At 41.2% G+C, this 16,820-nt stretch overlaps 1 protein-coding gene across 2 annotated transcripts in view; it reads left to right on the top strand.

Moving 5' to 3' along the window:
* The window catches only part of adarb2 (adenosine deaminase RNA specific B2 (inactive)), a 125,115-nt gene that overhangs the window by 93,022 nt on the left and 15,273 nt on the right, over positions 1-16,820 (top strand). For both annotated transcript variants that reach the window (XM_029246365.1, XM_029246366.1), the window contains exon 4: positions 4,663-4,777. In XM_029246365.1, the coding sequence (XP_029102198.1) occupies positions 4,663-4,777 (115 nt within the window). The remainder of the gene's footprint in view (positions 1-4,662; positions 4,778-16,820) is intronic.

Raw genomic sequence — 16,820 nt, 5'->3', positions numbered from 1 at the left:
TGCCACGTGGCCCCAGCCCCGCGTGCTCTGACTGACGGCGCCCTGCTGCTCTTGTGAAAGGCATCAACGGGCAGGGTCTGGCGCACAGGCTGTACAGCCATCTGGACGTGGCGCAGAAAAGGTTGGACATGGTTTCAGGCAACGCTGCGCCCCGGTGCACAGTTCATCTTCCTGAGATGTTGTCAGAATACTGTTCCGGGTCCGGTGGCGTGGGTGGTTGGGATGGTGGCCAGCAAATAAATAAAATAAAATAAAACTAAAGGAACAAAAAAGGAAAGAACACAAAGAGTTTCAACATTTCTCCGTTTGTGCCAGTGATCTACTTCCGATACTATCGGAATATCTGGCAGAAGGGGGTTTGGAGTACAGATGAGGGCAAATCTGTCTCACTGTGAATATCTGGTTCTTTGAGATTTCAAGAAGCCCACAGGGTGAGACCCCACATGCCCAATAGATATCGAATTTCAAAAGCCATAGATTTTGTGGCAGAAGTGAGGGTGAAATTGTGCCAGAGAGACATTATTACCACTGGGAGAATAAATTGTTAAATACCTCTATGAAGAAATATAACACGCAGCCTATTTTTATGCAGACATTGCAGCTCTGGTGGAACCTGATAAGGTAGCCAGGGATTTAAAAAAAAAAAAAAAAAAAAACAGCTGTCGCACATGCACACGTATGATTACATTCTTGAACTTGATATTGCGATTTGCTCCAGTGTCAGGGATATGCTGGCAATGTACATTACCGTTCCGTTCCTGCACAATGAATACAGCTAATTGCCACTGAGCATTATCCTCCCGCACAGTTTCATCTGGAGCTCTTTCACTGTCACATGCATCATAATATACGCAAAAAATCATTATAAAAATGGCTCTTTTTTTAATGTCTGCTTTTCCAAAAGGAAGACTGGATATTTTCAACAACAAGAATGGCATTTGGCCTGAACCACGGTGAGGTATGAATGCACTCTTTTTGTTGCACCTTTGGAAGAAATAACAAAGCTTTTCTGTGTGGACTTGCTATTTGTTAAATAAATAAAATATTTGCATACTGTCTATGTATTAGTGGTTTTTTTGTTCTTTGCCAGCATTGTCAGAGTCTACTTTACAAAACTGGTATTGAAAATTAAAATGTGTACATACAAGTAAACAGGGCAGCTGATAGCATAGTGGATGTACGCGATTCCTTAAGGCCCAAAGGTTGCTGGTTTGAGTCTCACCGACTGCTATAGTGCCCTTACAGAAGATAGTAAGGTAGTGCCTTAAACTACTCCAGTAGAAAACTGTCCAGATCTGTGAGTTGTTGTACGTTGCTTTCCCAAAAAGCACTGGCTAAAGGCAAACAGCTTAATATTGTAATATCATTAATAAATTCTTAAGTAGTTAGTTCTGTGTCAATGAAATAGTAGATTCACTTTTAGGATTTCTGTGTCATCTACTCCCTTTGTGATGTAAAATCGGTGGCGATTTCACTGCCTGGCATCCGAGGCACGTGTCCCAGCACTGGATGTCACAGTTCTAAGTCCACAATATTTTCCTCCTTGCAGGAAATTAAGCAGCAGTTGAGCCCTTGTGTCAGCATGAGCCACGGAGGGACAGACTTCTGGGTCAGGGATCAGTGGAGAAAATTTCTCTGTTGACATTTGTTTCTTGGCACAATATTGACTTCTGAGAGAAAAGAGTGGAACTAGCTAAGACATTGTTCGTTGCCATAGCGATATATACAGAAACACAAGAAGGGGGTAATGCATATACTTTTTTTATAGTGGTGTGTGGATTGTGTGTGCATGGTGTGCAGTATATGATAGGCGTACTTGTTTTCTCCTTGGGTGTAAAACTAATTCTTGGTATTATACTGTCATGGTAAATGAATTTACCCTTAATGAGTTGTTTCATTTTGAAGTAACACAATGGGCACGGAATACTGTATATATTTCTCACATATCCTTGTATTTAACTGTTGTTAGAATCTAGGATGCTTGATTGTATGAAAGACTAAACCGAAACACATAAGTTTCTGCATTAATTCTTTAAATTTTTAAGTATTTTTGACAAGAAAGTTCCCTACAAATAAGTTAGCGTCAACGGTAAAATTGTATTGAGAACAGTTTTCGTAAAGTTTGGTTTGAGTGATGTTCTTTCCCGGAATACCTGCTGTAAAAATTCTATTCTGGATAAATGGGTAAACAAATGCAGTTCCCTTTGGATAAAGCCATCAATTAAATGAAAAAAGAATGATAGTTCACATTCTAATTGACTATGACTGACACCAGTCAATGAAATCCAGAGATCTGCAGACAGCGAGGAGATGTCTCCACTGGTTCGCATTAAAAGTAACTTGATTGGTTTTAAGGAGGTTAAAACAAATACTCTCTGATGATGGGCACCACTTGTCCAAGTTGGGGTCGGAGCGGTCGGGAGGAAGCACAGGGTGCAAGGCTAATCGGGGTACATCCTGGATCAAACACCAGTCGGTTCCATGGTAGCCACACACAGTCAAGCAATCATTGCTAGCAGTTTAGAGACACTAGGTGCCCTGAATAAATGTGCAAGATTTCAGTACATTGCTCAAGAGTGCTACATCTAGATGTGGGGATCAAACCTGCAACATTTGGGTATAAAGGCAACAGCACTAGCCACTACACTACCAGCTGTCTAAGGTACATACCTCTTCAAAGGTCACTATGGAAAAAGGGCCTTTCAAAACTTTACCGCTGCAGGATTTGAGTACATTAATCAACAGAACTGAAAATATGAAATTATGGCGAAAAAGTTTGAGCACCCCTGCTGAAATTAGATATATATATTTTTTTTATTTTCTAAGAACTTAACACAACCTCTCCAAGGATCAAACTTAAACGACGCACTTCTGCAATTTTTCTAAAATGTGGTGTGTGCAGAAGTGTGAAAGGATAGCATTGCAGAGGGTAAAGTGGAGCAAGGTTTCTTCAAAACTTTGGTTACAATTCTGAGTAGAGTCAATCAAATTAATTTCCAAGCCTTCGGCGCATTTCCTTCAACTGTGGGCAGGGAGCGTCAACGGAGCAGCATGTAGCAGGACACATTGCCGGAACATGCTCTGCTGTCCAGCTAGGCGCTGCCAGGGTCCAGTCCCTCCCTTCACTGGCCCCTTGCTTCACTCCATTAGTTCCTCTGAATATTCTGACCGTACGGCTAATGCACGGCACCAGAAGACCATGAATCGCTCGGAGGATTAGGCGGGTGGTGAGGGCCTGAGTCCAGTCAGATCAGTTTGTGGGATTTTGTGGAGGCCAGCAGGTCGGTGTGCTGTGAAAACAGGAAAGGAAGGACCGGGCCTTGTGCCATTTTCCAGAAAAGCATGGTTCCGTGGGACTTTAGCGTTTGGCCTCCCGTTTAATCTTTCCAGTGTCATTAAAACATATGTAAAATGTGGTAGAGGCTACAACAATGGAACGTAATTGAGAAGCATTTCCCAAAATGTTTTTTTTTTTTGCAGCGATTCTTCAGTGACAAAACTGCTCCACTTTCTGCAAAGATGCTGCTCTCATCGAGACTGGTCTCCTAAACCCTCGTGAATCCCAAACTGTGAGAATGGAACTGGCTGCTAATAGTGCGAATGCATTGTGAACATTTGTTTTGGTTTTTATTTTTGCCAAACATGCCAGAAGTTTTGAGCCAAGCTGAGAAAAGGGCCTTTCCCGCATGAACGGGGTGGGATCCCTTTGCTCCACATTTATGAACCACAAACCTTAACCACATGACAGCACTGCAGAGAGTGTGAAGACTGTGATTTGCCCTGCAAAACCTTATTTTTATCTGTATCTCTTAACCTGTAATATGTCTTATCTGCTCTTTGCTCCACTGGCCGCGCAGTCCCTCTTGTTTTTGCTAATCTGTGGTTGGCAAGGGACCGTCGAGGGTAAGCTGATAATTATAGCATCAAATAAAGTACATGGGGTCAAGATGGTGTGAAAGCAGCATGTGCAGCACGGCAACATCTGCTAAACGGCACGGGCTTAAATCAGAGCTTCTGTGTTGTGAGCGATAAATGCAGGCCAGACAGTGTCTTCACCGGGTTCCCGGTTCGCGGTTATGGCACAACTAAAAGCACAGATGGTTTATTTCGAGGCGTCCGAGCCCTCGTGTCACCCAGCTAACCTTTTGCCTCATTAGCAAGTGCATTTCCAACAAGCAGTCTGGCGCCCCGGCCTTTTGCCTCTGCACCTAAGTTGATTAATTCGGAAATGAGCGGGGCCACTACAAAACAAACACAAGCGGATCCCCGAACGGGAGCCAGTGCGGTACATTACCGGGGTAGATCCCCAATGCCTTTGCTTACTGTCCTCACAGCCCTGTTTCCTTACAGAAAGCATTGGTGTTCCCCATGCTCCGCCAGATCTGAACTTTGTATGCAGCGTTTAAATGGCACAACATGGACATAATGTATGTGGTTCTCAAGTTTGTCATAAAAGTTGTACATCTCGCCATCTTTTAGGCAGAAATATCTTTATACCTCATGCCCTTTATGGTTCATGTATCATGACTTATATTTTTTATACTTAATATGCTTTGTTGTGTTTCGAGTGAGAACAGCTCACCGAAACAAGACATTCTCCAGCAATAAACTATGTGTCTTCATGTGTAATAAAAGGAATAAAGGAATGATTGTGTCTTGCAGGACTTTGCCGATTCAATATTCCACATGGTGACAGAGAAATACCGCGAGCTGGCAGGCCGCTGCCCCCCCTTGCATACGCGTCACAAAGTCTTGGCGGGAATCGTAATGACCAGAGGTATGGCAAGTTTTATTGACTTTCATATCACCGTGAATTATTGAACAAGTCCAATATAGCGAGAAGTGGTTGCACCCCTGTTCACCTGCAGAGAGCATCATTAAAATAGTGATGGGCACTGGCATTAAATATTGAGAATGTTCCTTTATGAAAAGGGTGGCCAAGACTGTGTCCATATCAGTCAACGTAAATACAGGAAAGTGTTTTCACTGTGGCTCTGAAAATATTTAGCCGTGATGTTTCGAAAGCTTAATGTAGCGTTACTGTATTTGTACTTAAAAAAAAAAAAAAAAAGAAGTAATCTTTTTTCGTTTTGTTTCCTGCATCATATTTAATTTATTCTTATTTTTCATAAGATGCTTACTTCAAATGGGCGTTTTTTTTCTTTAAACTCCTTTTTTTTTTTTTTTACTATTGGTGGAGGGCTTTATCTCAGTGTGGAAGCAGTCTTCATGGTCAGCCTTGGATCACTATCTCCGTTTTCCTTTGAGAACTGCTGCTTGTCAATTTGGACTTTAATAAAACCACGCTTGTATTGACCTAATCAAATTTCTATCTTCTTCCCACCCCCCGATTCGGAAAATTGGTCTGTTTGTTTATTAATAAGACAGTTATCTTCAAAGATCCAGATGCAGGCTGCCTGAGTATTGGTGGCGATGGTGCAGACAGACTTGACAGGAACACTGGGGGCTCTCTGTTCCTTTCCCTCAACATCTGTGGGCTTCACTGCACATGGGCTGCATGTTAAAATGGGCCAACTTTGAACCAGAGTAGTCCCTCCATCAAAGACTACCGAGCAATTTTTAACCTAGCCAGATTGCTCTTTACTCTGCTCTCTTATTTGGTGCTTTTATGGAATAGACAAACAGACACAGTCATACTGAAAAATGCCCAAATAATTAAATTTATTCCCCGCCCCGTATTGCTGTTGCAGGACAGATATCTTTAGAATATATCAGTTTCAAAAAGTAAAACCAAAACAGTGAAATGCCAAAAAAAAAAAAAAGTCTTGCATTCCTTGCGATTCATTCAGTGCTCTTTTTTATATTATGAGAGCGATATGCTTATGAGCAGTGGTAACATATTGAATTGAATTGAAACGAGGGGGCACAGTGGTGCAGCAGGCTTGGCTGGGTCCTGCTCTCTGGTGGGTCTGGGGTTTGAGTCCTGCTTGGGGTGCCTTGTGATGGACTGGTGTCCTGTCCTTGTTGTGTCCCCTCCCCTTCCAGCCCTATGCCCTGTGTTGCCGGGCTAGGCTCCGGCTCACCGCGACCCTGCTCAGGACAAGCAGCTTCGGCCTGTGTGTGTGTGTGTGTGAGACCGTCTTCCAAAGGAGATGAAGTTACCACAGATTTTAAGTTGTATTCTGTGTTTCTAAGTGACTTTTGAAATGATTTTTCTTCATTTACAAGAGAATGAATTTCATAGAAAAAGGTCTATCAGTGTTGTCAAAGGTCTATCAGTCTTATCAGTGTTTCAATTAAATTGAAGACTTTATTGCCATTCTACTGCTGTGCAATACAAAGAAATTACAGGGAGTACCAAGCTGCTGTGTCCATGCACACTGCCATCTTACCCTAAATATATATACAGTATATATATAATGTAACCCATTATATGCAAAATGTCATGTTCTCACAATTCACAGATAAAGTTTCACCTTAGAATACAATGTGTCACAATGCTTATATATCTCAGTTAGGAATGAACTTAGAAACTTTCAGTTTTTACTGAATTAAATTATTCATTATGTTTTTTTAACGCTTACAGTAAATCCATAACAATACATTTGCTGAAATAATTCAACAACATTTTGAGCCAATACCCTGCTATGGACTGGTGTCCTGTCCAAGGTGTGGCCCCCTCGGCCTTCCACCCAATGCTTCTGGGATAGCCTACAGTTCTCCATAACCCTCATCGGGTTAAGTGGTTGGATGGATGGATGGATGGATGGATGGATGTTGAGCCTTTTGTATGAAAAGGTGTGTTTCAATAAAATGAACCCTCAGGGTAACTAAAGAGTCATTTATGTATAACTTCCTGTGTATGTACGTACATCATAATACGAAGAAAAACATCTCTTTCCAAAGGTTTAGCCAGTAATTAGCTGTGCGTTTGCCTGATAATGAGGGTATACCGTGTTAACAATATTAATATGGTAATGAATATGTTGGGTAACGTTAGTACCATAGATTATTGGTACATTCTTGTCGGAGACATAACTTTATTTTACACCTTTGTAAACACCACCTGCAGCCTTGCAAGTGACTTAATGTAAGTGCGCAGTGCTTCTGGGTAATTAGCTTTATAGATGCAGAGCCATTTGAAACTGAAACAATTACCTTTTGCTTCAATTTATTACATACAATTTCCACACTGTCTGTGAAGCAGTTGCGGTACTGTGAAAGTGCTCCGATAAAAAAATCTCAAATATGGTTGGAATTCCACTTTTCAGGGTAAACCCACCTCAGTACTGCATGCAAACTCATCTCACATGTAAATTAAATTATTCATTATTCTGTTTGTCCTGTGCACGAGATCACTTTTTATTAGTCTGATTTTTTGAAAATCTTGTGTACTTTAATAATTTTTTGTACAATTCTTGATATCTTGCTTGGGAAGATTTTCTCATTGCTGTTTTGTTTGACCTTACATCTTCTAATGTAAGCCTGTCCAAACCACGTAGAATCAGATCCATGGTTTATTTTCCAGTAATTATAACCGCTGTCATTGTTGGAAAAGACCGCTAAAAAATCACAGGAATATAGTACAGACGAGTCATGTTGTGGCTGTAAAGCACAGTACTACCACTGCAGGCCTGGAAATTTCTGAGGTTATAAACTCTCAAACAGTAATAATTAATAAAGAACATATGATTATATATAATAAGGTAAATGTGGACTGATTAAACTGTCTCTTCATCTGCACTTTTGTTACCTCCCTTTTGCCATATTTTGCTTCCTGTCTCTGTTATTTCTGGATGTGGCACAGATTGCTGGAGTACTGAATAATAACGGATTGAAACCCAGACCTTTCACACCCATCTCCATCACCGTTAGGCCAAGTCCTCTGCATGTTTTAATATGTCAAGATTCACGCCATGCCGAATTCCATGTTAATCTGACTTCCTGATTATATCAAGGGCTTGCATCCCACATCCCATACCCATGTGCCACAGGGGAGAGAGGTGGACAAATATTTTGGGATTAATGACCACAGTTAATAGAGGGAAACGGTAAGCAAATAATTTCAGATCTTAAGATACCTGATATGTTCCTTTTAATGTTCTTAGTAGGTACCGTCTAATTTCAGCATTGTTACTTAACGTGATAATGGTACGTTGAAATAACTAGAAATAGACCTGTTGAAACGCATTGCAAATGCTCTGTATTTTTTTGAGTTCAACATCTGAACATACAACATTTTGACCTCATTTAATTCCAAAACCTTTTGTCGTGGAAGAGCAGCACGCAAAGAATCATTTTATGAAGTTCTGTTAGCTTAATGGAATGTAAATGAGTTCACCAACATTGGCCTTGACAGTTCATTTTATTCTAAGCTAAAACCATTTTAATGCTAATTTACAGTTTTGAAGAATAATGGCTTATTACCAAAGTATATTTTCTCCCTCTTCCATAAGATTAAAAAAGATACTTCATTGCTAGAAGAAGAAAAGAAAACTGAAAAGTCTGAGCTTGAAAAGTTTCGCCATTCTGCCCACATTAATTATGATGATAGCCAATGAATGTATTGGTAAGATGATTTTCTAGTATTTTCCGTCATTTGATTTCTCTGTCTGAAGGGAGAATGAAGTCTCTCCATAATGATTCCTTATGAGATTATTGCCTCATAAAGTAATTGATGAACTGCATTTTTAAAACAAAACTCATTTGGAAAATGCCTGTTTAATGGTACTTATTAACCTCACTTCAGGAGGAAGGACTTTCCCCAGCTAAACTGCACTTCCTACTGTAAACACCATAAATTACCCACGCTTGGTTTAATGTAGCATGGTGACAGAGGCGCTGTCTGCCATCCGGCTCTCTCCCCGGGTGCGACGTTGGCCCGAGGCCCGCGAGTGTCGCGGGGTCTGCAGTTACTGATCCGACCCTCTGACTGAGCGGGAGCGGAGTGTTCGGTGCGCCCAGGTTTCAGCACCGTGTAAAGACAACGTGGTCTGTTCTACATACCGCTCCTCCCCTTGTTTGGGAGAAAGTAGTCACTCACCTGTGCGAATACATACAGCGATGCTCAAGGTTTGATTAGGAGCGCTACGGTACTTGGTTTCAGTTTTAAAAAAAACTTACTTACTTACTTACTTACTTACTTACTTACTTACTTACTTACTTACTTACTTACTTACTTACTTACTTACTTGTTTATTTATTTGTTGTTAAGAGGGGTGTGGTGGCACAGTGGGTTTGACCTGTGCCTGCTCTCCGGTGGGTCTGGGGTTCGAGTCCCGCTAGGGGTGCCTTATGACAGACTGGCGTCCCATCCTGGCTATGTCCCTTCCCCCTCCAGCTTCACACCCTGTGTTGCTGGGTTAGGCTCCGGCTCACCGTAACCACGCTCAGGACAAGCAGGTTCAGTCAATGTGTTTGCTTGTATTTAAATAATTTTTAATGAGCAGCGCTGGGTCACAGCGACGCAGAGACGGAAACATCACATGGAGAAGTTGCAAATATGTCCACACATGAAACGAGGGCAAAAGGTCATCTGGACAGCTGGTAGAATAGTGGTCAGAGCTGCTGCTTGTAAATACTGTATATCTTTGATCACACAGTCATACAGTGAGTACGGTTTTACAAATGCCAAAATACAAATACCACTGTATTTACAGCAAGTCATCAAGTATAGTAACCTGAGAGCACACTGTAGTGGTTATAGCTGCCGTCTGCTCTCAGATTCAAATGCCACCTCCGGCTTTAATATTGTTTAGCGAGGTATTTACCCTACACTGCTCTAGTAAAATTACCCAGCGACGTACAGCGTTAGATAACTGTAAGCAGGTTGACATTGTAAATCGCTTCGGAGAAAAGTGTCTGCTAAACGAATAAATATAACGTAACTGTAGGTCCAAAGGTTGCGGTATAGCCTGTTTTCGTTTCATTGTGTCATATTTTTTATTACGCTGAGACTAAATAAGCACATTCTCAAAGGAGAGCCAATAACTGATCTTGTGCCCTTCTGCACGAACAATAACACAAATACATGACTTATTTATTGACGTGCTGATTTAAATTCATCATTCTTGTTTTACAGTGTGCTCTGACTCCATTCCATGCGTTTCTTCCCTCATTATATTCCTAGCCCCTCTGTTTCCACGTCAAGGCGGACGATTATCCGCCCTTTAAAACCAGACAAACCTGTTGACCGTTCCTGTCTGCCGATATGTGCCAGACTGGTCGGATCTTGAGAACAGCCTCCAGCAGTGATAAAAGACAGGGAGATTTCTGCATGCAAAATTGATCTAAACAATCAGTAAGTGGAACAGCAGGGAAAAGCACAAAAGCGAGTGCGCTGCCGCGGTCCTTTCAACTCGCATAATCGCTCAGAACTGGCTGATGCTCTGAAGTAATGTTGGAAATAAATGAGTTGTTTTGCCCCTTGCCGAGCCGACAGCCAGCGGTGGCTGAAATGCTTAAGGAGGCTAGTAATGGTACAGCTTCAACTGCATAAATCTTCAGGACTTTGGCCTGATGTCTCAACATCATTGGGAGCTTTTATAATGTTAGTGTTTGTCTGATTGAATTAGCAGAGCTCTAATGGCGATGGCAGCTACAACATATGTCTCGGCAAATTTCTTTCACGATAGATATGTATTACATTTACATTTATTTAGCAGACACTTTTCTCCAAAGCAACTTCCAATTAATTCTATGTAGCGTTATGAGCCCACACACCTTATTCACCGCGGTGACTTACACTGCTAGATACACTACTTACACTGGGTCACTCATCCATACATCAGAGGAACACACTCTCTCTGTCATTCACACGCTATGGGTGACTTACAGTCCCCACTTCTCCAGAAAAACTCATCTTTGGACTATGGGAGGAAACCAGAGCACCCAGAGGAAACCTACACACTGGGAGAACATGCAAACTCCACATAGACAGAGCAGGAATCAAACCCACCTCCTCTCACACCACCCAGGCACTGTGAGACAGCAGTGCTACTCGCTGTGCCACCATGCCACCCTCTATGTTATGTAGCTTTTACTTTCAGATTTATCCCCGATACTTTTCTGCTAGATAGGTGTATAGCCGTCCCTCGTATCACAGATTACTCTGCAATGGAAAACCACTACAATAGCTTATGGAAATTAATATTATTATTTCAAACAATGGGCTTATTACTCAGTGGAGTAATATCTTCTTCCCCCAGGTAAAGTCTGTATTTATTGATTTAGTTGCTACTTTTCTCTAAAGCAGCTTGTAATTATTTACCCATTTATACAACTGGATGATTTTGCCAGAGCAATGCTAACTAAGTTCTTTTCTCAAGGGTACTTCAACTGTAGGTAAGACTTGAACCTCTGACCTTCACATTTAAAGGTAGCAGTTATAACCACTATGCTCTGAGCTGCTGATGGTAGAAAGTAGGGTAGTTTTATATCAACAACAGCTATTTTATTCACTGCCTAATATGTGTTTCACTCTGCAAACCATGTATAAATGTTTTTTTTTTTTTTCCATGACATAACTAACTACTGAGGGTGACATGGTGGTACAGCAGCACTGCTGCCTGACAGGGTGGTGCAAGAGAAGGTGTATAGAGTTTGCGTGTTTTCCCTGGGTTTCCTCTGGATGCTCTGGTTTCCTCCCACAGTCCAAAGACATGAGGTTCAGGTAGATTGGTGTCTCTAAATGACCCTTAGTGTGTGAACTGGTGAGTGACTATGTGTAGCTACCCTGCAATGGACTGGTGTCCTTCCCAGGGTTTACCTCTCTCAGGCTTACGCCCAATGCTTCTGAGATAGACTCTGGATCACCACAGCCCTGGTCAGGACAAAGTGGTTATTGAAATTGGATGGATGGATAACTAACGGCTGTAGATACTTCCTTCTTCCTGTCATGTTGACAGTCACCCCGGCTTTGATTATGGTAAAGCTACCTCACAAAAACCTTTACACTATTGTAAACAAAGTGTTTCTCTTGTCATTTACGAGTTGGAGTCTAAAGGTGATAATAATGATTCAGAAATGATCGCACAATTCATGGTACCAGTTTTAAAAATCTGGATAGTGAGAGACAGAATTCAATCCTGTTTTACAAATATTATAGTGTTAGGGGCATACTTCATCCAGAATCTAATTACATTTTGTTTCCATTAGAAATAATTGTAATTCGACCCCTTCACAACAAGCATTCACCTAAAGGGGCGATTTCACGGAACAAATTTACCCTAGTAGGCAAGAGATGGCTGTATCAAATTTATTATTGCAGGATCCCAGACCTCCCTGGTCTTCTAGCATCTTCCAGGGGTAGGATACCTGGAACACCTAGATTTCTTTTCTGAAGATTTAATACACAACATGTTGTCTTTTTTGCAAGATTCTAACAAGAGAAATGTGTACCTGCCTCTCCTCCATTTACATTTACATTTACATTTACTCATTTCATCCTCCAACACTCACGTGCCACATACACCCAGCACAGCGTTCATTCAGACTTACATTTCCTCACATTGACTTTGATTTTTAATTTTGCTTCATTTTATTTTATTAATTCATTTTACTGAAATCCCTTCAGTCTATACTGGTGTACCAGCTCTTATTCATTCCACCCATTACTTTAAGTTTAATGCTAAGATGTGGAACATTGTGAATATAAAGAACTTACTTCAAAGAGGGAAGAATTACATGCTCTGCTTTTCCCCTCTCTCCCTCTGTCCGTAACACGCAAGGAGTGCTTTACCTGTCGATAAACAGCGTCGAACATGATTTAGAACTTAACCGTGGTGAAATCAATGGGAGACACTGCAGCCTGGTGTTGAACGCTCACCCAGAACCTCTCATGCCATTAAGACTTGAATTTACTTCCCATGTGCCTTGAGCTTCTTGACTTTCTTTCTCGGTCGGCTGATTTTGGATCAGTTCACCATCCAACAAAGCAAAGCACTGACTGTTATGAGCAGGGAGAACATGAATGATATTAGATGACAAGTACTTACATATATATTACATCCTGGATCCGAAGGTTGTAGGTTCAATCCCCACCTCTGGCTGTAGTGCCCTTGTGCAAGGTATTTACCCTAACTTACTGCAGTAAAATTATCCAGCTGTATAGCTGGGTATTCGGGGCGGGGGGGGGGGTCAGGCTCTGGGTCACTGCAACCCCACTTAGGACAAGTGGTTTCAGTCAGTGTGTGTATAAATGGGTAAACAATTGTAAGCTTGTAATAACTGTAACCTTGACATTATAAGTTGCTTTGGAGAAAAGCATCAGCTCAATGAATAAATGCAGATAACGTACTGAGCTAAAACTGTGAAGGAAGGTGCAAGTGGAGGACTGACCCAGACCAGCTCACTGTCCATTTTGTAGACTGTGCCTCCAATAAATTTTCCACTTTACCATTTAACAAACTGACTTAAATGCTCACCAAAAGGAGAAACACAGCAGCACACTGGTAGGTACACAGGTTTGATAATTAAATTGTAGGTTCATTTCAGAAAGTGTCAGTTTTCGGCAAGACTATGCAGTGCAAGACCAAGATTCCCCCTTATACTGTTTCATATTCATCAGTTCCTACATATAACAGACAGGTAAAAATAAAATTTAATTTAATAGTTAAACTAATTTAACTAATAAATTAAACTAATTCTCAATAAATTATGCAATGATGCATAACTGCAAATGCAGATTCACCTTAGAATCAATGTTAGGTTGATCATTTTCGTGCATTTCAAATTTAAGAACGGTTTTTTTATTTCAGTGCATAAATTTTGTTGGCCAAGTATTATTAATATATGTGTAAGTATTTGTTGTTTGTATTTGTTTTTACTGAAAGGTTCGAATTATTTTTTAGTAAAAACATGCATTTTTGTCATGCTTCCCGAAGGACAGGACAGGAGACCGGACTCAAGTGCAGGTGCGGGTTTTATTTAGGGCTAGACGAGAGAGGGGTCAGGGGTCAGGAGACAGGCAGTGGTCAGTCGAGGCGCGACCGTCGTCCGAAGGGGTAATCCGGGTCTCGGAGCCAGGGAGACGAGAGCAAAGGTCAGGGAGCCAAGGGAAACGCTGAGGGGGTCTGGGACAGGAAAGGGTCTGAGCGAAGAAGGTAATGCAAGAAGCGCAGGGCGACAGGAGAGCGACAGCAGAAGAAGGTTCCGCGATCTGTCCTCTAACAGGGTGCTCCTTTCATCGCCTGCTGCTGGGATCGCGGGCAGGTGCGGGTGATGAGTGCCCAGCCGAGGGCGTGACAATTTTTTGATAAATAAGACCATTATCATAACAAAATTTGTCCATAGACTTGAAAAAACTGGGGTCAAAACGGGGTCAAAAAATTCAAGTTTAATTCAGTGTATTATCTAACACCTGTGTTTAACATTATTGCAAAGATGTATTTTCTACCATTCTATCATCTAGTGACACAATGATTGCAATATTATTAGGAACATCAAGAAAACAGACGAGTCCGTTTATCACACGTGCAAGTTGGCCACGGCCGCTTGTCCTGACGAACCGGAGCCCAACCCGGTAGCACAGGGTGCAGGGGACGCACCCCAGACTGGACGCCGGTCTGCCACAAGGCACCCCAAGCAGGACTCGAGCCCCAGATCGATCCACCGCAGAACAGGCCCCGGCCAAACCCGCTGCACCACCACAGCCCCCGTCCATTTTTCATTCATTGAAAAATTAATTACATTACATTTACATTTACATTTATTCATTTAGCAGACGCTTTCGTCCAAAGCGACGTACATCTCAGAAAAAGTACAATTTATGCATTACATTAAGAGAAAGAAATATAGCTGCAGACATGAAAGTCTCAAGTAAACCTAGTTTGTTACCTACCACTTGCACATTACATTCTTGCATTCACCAGGCTCAGTAACTGCAGGATTAACACCATTGTTAAGGAGTATCTAGGACTGTTTGTTTTACATATGTTGAGATGCTAGAAAAGGGGTGCGGTGGCGCAGTGGTGCAGTGGGTTGGCCCAGCTCCTGCTCTCTGGTGGGTCTGGGGTTCAAGTCCTGCTTGGGGTGCCTTGTGACGGACTGGCATCCTGTCCTGGGTGTGTCCCCTCCCCCTCTGGCCTTATGCCCTGAGTTGCCCAGTTAGGCTCTGGCTCCCCGTGACCCCGTATGGGACAAGTGGTTCAGAAAGTGTGTGTGAGATGCTAAAATTAGTGGGCAATGCTGGTAATCTCTGGACAAGCACTGCTGACAGTCAGAGTCAACCTGGCCATGTAGATCTTCACAAAACATGATTCAAATGTGCCTCTGGATGGAGTGGGATTTTTTTATCCTGGATAAAGGTGATGTGTGTCAAAATCACGTAAAAGACAGAAATAAGAGTGAATTGACAGGTACAAAATGCCTTTTAAATTTTTTTTTTTTTTTTTGGACTGAATTGCTGAACTTTTATCTGAAAAAATGATCCTATGAATGAAAAAATTGTCAGAAATTATGTCATTTGCAGGCATAGAATTCAGTTAAAAAGAAAACTTCACCAGACACGCTGTATTGCTGTGGAAAAAAGATTTAAAGCTAGCTAATAAACCTCTAGGTTTTCTTCTTGATAACTTCAAAACCTATTTTTACAAAAACTATTTTTTTTTTTTTTTTGGACTGGCAAAGTGTTAATTTACATACAATATCAATCAGTGTTTATTTCAAAAGATTTCAGAGACAAAAGGTATTTCAGTCATTGTGGTGCTCTAGCTTCCTCCCACTGTGCAAAAATATGTGTTTCAGGTCAGCTGGTGGCTCTTAGTTGCTTTTGGTGGGTGTGTGTGTGTGTGTGTGTAATTGCCCTGTGATGGACTGATGTCCTGGCAAGGGTTTGCCCAGCTTCACACCCTATACTTCCACTATAGCCTCTGGGCAAAAAAAAAAAAAAAATGGTTTTGAAGGTATTCCATGCCTACAAGAAAGCAAAAATAAAGTAAAACAAAAGAATAAAAATCTAAAATAATCAAAGGGAAATATCATTCTAGCTTTAATCCCTCCCCTCACCGCTGGAATCAGTGTATTTTGATTATGTTGTTAGACTAATCGTTAACAAGTGTGTGTGTTAGGTATTTGCTCTCCTCAATGTGCTTGCAGTGGTGGCATATTACACACTGTATGTTTGTTGGTAAATCTCAGATAGTAGCTATCAAACAGTAGCTGTTAGCTATTACTGGAATTGTCAGCACACACTGTAGAGCGGGCTCACGGACCGCTACTTGCGCCACTACTTTGTGCCACTAAATTTACATTTACATTTTTTTTTTTTTTGTTTTACAAATGCTTTTTTTTCCAAAGTGACTAACAACGTTTTGCTACTTACAGTGATTTACTCATTTATACAGCTGGGCAATTTTTTCTCTAAACACGAGCTCCTCGTGTCACAAAAATTCCAGCTTTTGAAAATAAATTTTCCTGTTCTTTTTTATTTTTTTTTATAAATTATTTTTTTCTTCACCATTCTGACTAAAATATACTAAAATATCTCTAATATGAAATGCAAGCAACCTGCATTTCCACGTCCAGTCTCTAGTTGGCAGTAAAATGCATCCAAACAGAATAGGAGTGACAGATTTATTAAGCTCACTTCCATGTTGTTTATAGCCTCTGTCTATTGTTCCTGACAATTAGTGAGCAACAACTGGTGCCAGCAAGTGATTTTTTTTTTTTTAAATAATTTATTTAGCTGCTAACTTCAGAGCAACTCTGTTGGATTTATACAGCAAGGCAATTACAATTATCTGCCCATTTAAAAAATGGGATCTTTTTTTAACTTGCACTTCAGGGTAAGTACTTTTATCAAGGGTACAACAGCAGGAGGGACCCCAACCGTGGGCCGCTGGATTTTAAAACAACAGCTC

The sequence above is a fragment of the Scleropages formosus genome, chromosome 19 (assembly GCF_900964775.1).
Source record: "Scleropages formosus chromosome 19, fSclFor1.1, whole genome shotgun sequence".
Classification (NCBI taxonomy): domain Eukaryota; kingdom Metazoa; phylum Chordata; class Actinopteri; order Osteoglossiformes; family Osteoglossidae; genus Scleropages; species Scleropages formosus.
Note: the sequence above shows the minus strand (reverse complement) of the source record. Positions and strands in the feature narration are given on the sequence as shown.